The 6,281-nt window shown below is 42.4% G+C and overlaps 1 protein-coding gene across 1 annotated transcript in view; it reads left to right on the forward strand.

Moving 5' to 3' along the window:
• The window catches only part of LOC119274279 (disease resistance protein RGA4-like), a 13,015-nt gene extending 10,576 nt beyond the window's left edge, over positions 1–2,439 (forward strand). The window contains exon 2 of the mRNA XM_037554953.1: positions 87–2,439. Within this exon, the coding sequence (XP_037410850.1) occupies positions 87–2,097 (2,011 nt within the window). The 3' untranslated portion in view covers positions 2,098–2,439. The remainder of the gene's footprint in view (positions 1–86) is intronic.
• The last annotated feature ends 3,842 nt before the right edge of the window (positions 2,440–6,281 follow it).

Here is a 6,281-nt window from a genome sequence, read left to right on the forward strand (position 1 = left end):
ACACACACACATACAGGTTTTTCCTGATTTAATAAAGAAAATGGTTGTTTCAAAGAGTAATGTTTACGTTGTGCTTTGTGAACCAGGTACTTTGTTGTTATTGACGATGTGGACCGTCTAGAAGTGTGTCAGGCTATAAAACGTGAATTCCCTAAAGATGGCCACAGTAGCAGAATAATTGTGACCACAAGCAGTCATGTGTATACAATGCAATGTTTGGACAAAGATGAGTCAGAAGTAGTATTCTGGGAATCGGTTGGTAAAGAGAATCGGACGCCAGCCCTAGAGCGGGCTTCACAAGGCATCATCACCAAATGTGGAGGCTTACCTCTGGCGCCTATCAGCGTAGCTAATTATTTGCGTCGACGACGACGAACCGAGAGTCAAGTGGCAGGAGGACTCACAACAGAGCACTGCAAAAGTGCTGCCTGCACGCTCGGAGACAAGATACTAAAAGGACAGGATGCCGAGTTCCTGAAAATCAATAGAGCGCTTCTCCAGTGCTACAACAACCTTCCAGACTATGCCCACCAGAGCTGCTTGCTTTATGCCAGCGTGTTCCCCAGAGGCCGCCCAATTAGAAGCAAGGTTCTTCTTAGAAGATGGATGAGTGAAGAGTTCGCTGCACATGGCACTGTCAGTGATGAAGAAGGTGTCAGAAGTTGTCTACCGGCCTTCATTGAGCGGTGTATCGTTGAGCCAGTAGAGATAAAAAATGCTAGGGTTGCCAGGTGCAGGGTTCACAACATAATGCTCGAGTTCATCATCCACAAGGCCGTCTCAAAGAAATTTGTTGCTCTAGTTGACAAGGATGAGCTCCTGTCCAGCAATGGTACTATCACCGATGTTCGTGTCCGCCGACTCTCTGTTCAGGATAGCACCAAGGAAGGAGTTGATGATGTTGTGTGTAGTGCGAGGGGTATTGATTTATCTGTTATGAGGTCACTAACAATCTTCGGAAGCCCTCTTCTTGACCTCCAAGCCTGCGAGTTACTGCGAGTTCTGGATCTTGAAGGTTGCCAAGGGGTAAACAATGATACTGTTCTCAAAGCCATAAGCAAGCAGCGGTTTCTCAAGTATCTCAGCCTGAGGAACACTGATGTTGACCATCTTCACCAAAAAATAAAGCACCTAGTGCATTTGGAAACACTGGATATTCGAGACACATCGGTGCAAGTCGTGCCCATTGAGGTCATCAGGCTACCACTGTTAGCTCACCTGTTTGGCAAGTTTGAGCTACCCCATGGAATCACCGAAGAAATATCAAAGCAAAGCAAATTGCAGACTCTGGCTCGAGTCGTGGTTACTGAGGCAAACAAAAGTTTTGAAAACATTATACTTCATGCCAGAAAACTGAGCAAGGTTAAGATCTACCAAGCAACATCAGATTCCACCAACAGCTGCAATAGTCGGATGAATCCAGGTAGCATTTCGCCCTTGCCGCTTAAGGAGTGCTTCACCGGTCGCAAAGCTCTCCAGATTCTATCAATTGATTCAAGTGACTTGGCTAAAGAGTTCATAAATTTCCTAGAGGCTCCCTGTGCAATTACATCTATCAAACTACGGGGGCAGCTGGACAGATTACCTGCTACTCCGACCTTAAAGGAGCTGTCCGGTCTAAATAGGCTGCTACTTATCTCAACTGGTTTGAGCATTGAGGACTTATCTGCACTGCAAAACTTACCTTGCTTGGAATATCTCAAGCTAGCAGAAGAAGATGGGGATGGGTTTCGGGGCAGCAGCTTCGTTGTGAAGAGTGGTGGATTCCCAAGCCTGAAGCGACTGTGCTTCGAAGCCCCAACAAGGCTCCCACAAGTGCAAATCGAACAAGGATCCATGAAGTCTCTGGCCATACTTGACCTACTTTGCCCAGATCCAGTTATTCCAGAGCCTCGTCTGGGAAGAGCTTGCTGTTTCCTTCAGCTGGAAACCAGGGTTGGCGTGGAAGGCGTATCGTATCTTGAGAATCTCAAGGAGGTGATCCTCCACCACTCTATGCGGGAGTCAGAAGTGCAAGCTTGGAAAGAGGAAGCGATTAGGCACAACAAGAAGCCATCTGTGAAGAGGCAACCACAACCAACCATCCATGCGGCATAACCATGAATACGTACGTGTTTGTCACCTTAATTTACCTGCCTTTTAATCTCGTTTGTTCAGTTCAAAGTCACCTGTAAAAACGTTGAACTTAACCCTGTCGCCTGTGTTTTCTGTTAGCTGTTTAGCTGTAGTTTTCTTCTTCAGTTAAGAATAAGCAGGTCCGTGCCGTGAGCTTGTTCAGGCATGGATCAAGTTAGCTTTCTGTTAGTTGGTTGTTAGCGGCCGCAACTGTAATCGTGGGATGGGACGATGTAGCGCAGGGATGGCCGCGGCGTTGAGGCTGTTACCTCTGCCGGCAGTGTATGAATTTATTTGATGCAATCGACAGCACAACTGAACCTATAGCCATGCAATTCTATAATCAAATATCTCAAACGAGCACTAACTAAGGAAGTTGGCACAAGCAACAGCAACAAGAATTGTGGTATAATACGCTCACTATGACAGATTTGGGCAACTGCTTCTCGAGCTTAAACCAAACAGGTAAGCATTACTGAAAATACGAATCACTTGGTTAAGTGTTAAAAAACAGCCGATTCAGTAAGCCAATGGTGAAATACGATAGTCTGCACTGCAGTCGAATTAGCACTACCTAGGTTAAACATCTCACCTGGAGGTGGCATCTTTCTCCCCTCCTTGGAACGGCGATCTAGTACGGAGAGCGCCTCCTCGGGCTCGGCGACTCTCCGCAAATACATCGAGCGCTTTCCTTGTAGGTGGCTTCCTGGCCGCTTAGTCCTATCTTACTAGGCTATGGGCTGCCCTTTTGCAATGAAATCTTGCCGATTCATTGAGCTTTGGTAGTGTGCTTGCCTTCCAACAGGAAAATGAGCTCATAACTTCCAACTGAAAAAAAGAGCAGCCCATCCATACTTTTGCCTAGTACTCCCTCCGTTCCATAATGTAATGCCTATAGATTTTTAGAAAAGTCAAACCTTACAAATTTTGACCAAGTTTATGGAGAAAAACATTTACATTTAGATGCTAAACATATATTATTAGATTCATCGTAAGATGTATTTTCATATTTTATATATTTGACATTGTATATATAAATAATTTTCTCTATAAATTTGGTCAAAGTTTGTAAAGTTTGACTTCATAAAAAAATCTATAGGCACTACATTATGGAACGGAGGGAGTATGCACAGATGTCGTCCAACGACCCCAATCTTCATTTCTTAAAAAAAACCGACTCCAATCTTCAATCCCTCAAAAAAAAAAAAACGACTCCAGTCTTCAGCTACCACGAGTCTACAACTAATCCGCTTAACAAAGAGAAGAAAAAAAAATCGACGCAATGCACGGTACGAACTAGGAAGTGATACAACAAAAATGCACTCCAAAAAAGACATGCACGTTCATAGGCTTACGTTGCACAGTTTTAAATCCCAAGTGCCCCATTCTATATGCCCATGAGGCTGCTATCTTCCCTGCCAGCCCGACATCTGAGTTTCTTACACAAGTCACGGTCGACTAAACTACCTTTTCAGTACTATATCTATACCTCTATACCTTACTAATAAAGCAAGGTGCGTTTCTCCAAATTTTTCATCTGTTCACCCATATTATATTTTTGAGAATTTTCAAAATCCAAGGTGGTACTAATTTTCTTATATGCTATGTAAACGAAAAACATTCGCGTACTGGGCCAGGTAGTTGCTGCGCGCTACTGTTATGGGCCATCAGGCGCGCAAGTGGGCCTACTACAGCAAAACAAGGAAAAAGTTAGTAGACAAGATGGAGAATCGAACTCAGGACATCATCATGTAATAGGAGTTGCTGCAGTTGCCAGCTAGGCTAAGCATCAATTTGTGTTTTCAATGGAGTACCTACTAATAAAGCAAGGTGCGTTTCTCCAAATTTTTCATCCGTTCACCCATATTATATTTTTGAGAATTTTCAAAATCCAAGGTGGTACTAATTTTCTTATATGCTATGTAAACGAAAAACATTCGCGTACTGGGCCAGGTAGTTGCTGCGCGCTACTGTTATGGGCCATCAGGCGCGCAAGTGGGCCTACTACAGCAAAACAAGGAAAAAGTTAGTAGACAAGGTGGAGAATCGAACTCGGGACATCATCATGTAGTAGGAGTCGCTGCAGTTGCCAGCTAGGCTAAGCATCAATTTGTGTTTTCAATGGAAAGCTTTGGAAAAATATATGATGGATGAAGGACGCACATGTTCTATAATTTAATAAAATCCCACATCGGCTTCTTACATCAAATTCTATACCAATTCTTATACGTTCGCGAGGCAACAAGAGAAATCGGGAATTAACCAGGATGGAGGAGGTGCCTCGCTGTGAATGACTTTAAATGCAGGAATTGTGGGCTGCCTTTAATCACGAGCATGCATGGATATTAATTGGAATAATTTCTGGGATTAAAAGAGGCTATAGAAGGCTGCATGACATTAAACGTGAATTAAAGGTGAGTCAATTGTGGGCTGAATAAGGCTGGTTGTAATGCTAGTATCATAGCTAGTATCATGCATGCCAACTAGGCAATTTTGATGAGGTGTCATAGCATTAAATGAAGAAAGAGAGGGTGTAGTATCATATTATGATACCGTATCATATTAAATGCTATACTACTTTGTGTCATGCATGACAATAAATAGAGTACTACATGATACTAATATATGATACTATGCATTAGGGAGGTAGTATCATACACTAGTATCATATGCATGATACTAGTATATGATACTCCCCATTACAACCAGCCTAAGGAATAAGGGTGTGAAACAAGAGTAGTATAACTTGTGGGCATGCATGGATATTAATCGGAACAATTTGTGGGATTAAATGAGGCTATACAAGGGCATACACCCCGCTCTATGCATTTGACATTTAAACGGGATTGTATCCTGCCTTTGCGTACCCCCCGTTGCATGCATGACATCTAAACCGGCAAATTTTCTGGGATGACAAACAATAATCTGAAAGGTGCATCAATCATGTATTTATTGTATTTTTTATTGGGTGTCTTCCTTAGGTCTCAAAAGGAACTAATTTTTAGCGAAGCTATTTTCAGATAATGCATTGCTTTTGGTGTGCTAAATTTCTTCCGGGACCGTAAATCTTAAGTGCATGGACTGAATTGTTTGTGTACCAACACCTATAATATTAACCCCTCCTTGTGCGCCTATGTCCAAACTCCTCCCTCACATGGTCTCCTTTAGCCGCGACGACGATGCCCATAACATTAGCAACCCGAATTGCTGCTTGGCTTGCCATCGGGTGAGTTCTCAACATGGTGTTGGAGGAACGTCAGACTATCTTTCTCTAGCAACTGCTGTCATGTTCCATGAGTCCCATCTCCAAGAACCACCTTGATGAAGCATTTTCGTCATTAGCGACTCTTCTCCTACGATCCAGTTTGTTACTCGGGCAATCCTAATTCATGACAGCTAGCATTTACTTACTCCATAGCGCAACATGTGTGGTGGTTTAACATAATTCCAATTTTTTTAAACATAGTTATAACCCTCCCGTTGTAACGCACGGGCATATGTGCTTCATTTAGCCAAGGTTAGCATCAGTACTTCTATATCCAATTTTAGTTATTTTAATGGTGATTTACACTGCTAATTCATTTTAAATTTCTTTTGTTGGTCTGCTTAGTGGTTATAAAAGAAAAGCGCCGCCAAACATCACAAATATCAATTCAATTTTTATGCATGTTGTTTTGAGCTCTCAGCGTTAATGGGCTAATGTGCAAGTTATCAATCCCGGTCCAATAGAAGCCGTCTGGTGAATCGCATGATAATCTACACCGAGAAGGAATTATCTAGCAATCAGGTCATCTTCTGATGAAATTATTTAATTTTGATCTTATTGGCAATTATAGGGTAAATTTTAACTAATAAAAATTGAACTATACTTTAATTGCGTCGAAGTGACACATCAATATAGTATTGCAGTAAAAAAGTCCGTTGAATTTACTTCCTCCGATTCATAAAAAAAAATGTCATCTATTTTGTACTTAGTAGCCGATGACACCTTTTATGGATCAGAGTGAGTAGCTAATTGCACACATTTTCCTCTCGCCCATTTCGGTTGCTAACCAACCTAACCCATGGGGATAAGAGATTCGAAGAAAGCACGCAACCGATCACTGATCATTGGGCACTTGGGTAGTGTATATGCAGAGATGTCAATTTCACATGCGGCGCCAGGT

This window comes from Triticum dicoccoides, chromosome 3B, assembly GCF_002162155.2.
Source record: "Triticum dicoccoides isolate Atlit2015 ecotype Zavitan chromosome 3B, WEW_v2.0, whole genome shotgun sequence".
NCBI lineage: Eukaryota > Viridiplantae > Streptophyta > Magnoliopsida > Poales > Poaceae > Triticum > Triticum dicoccoides.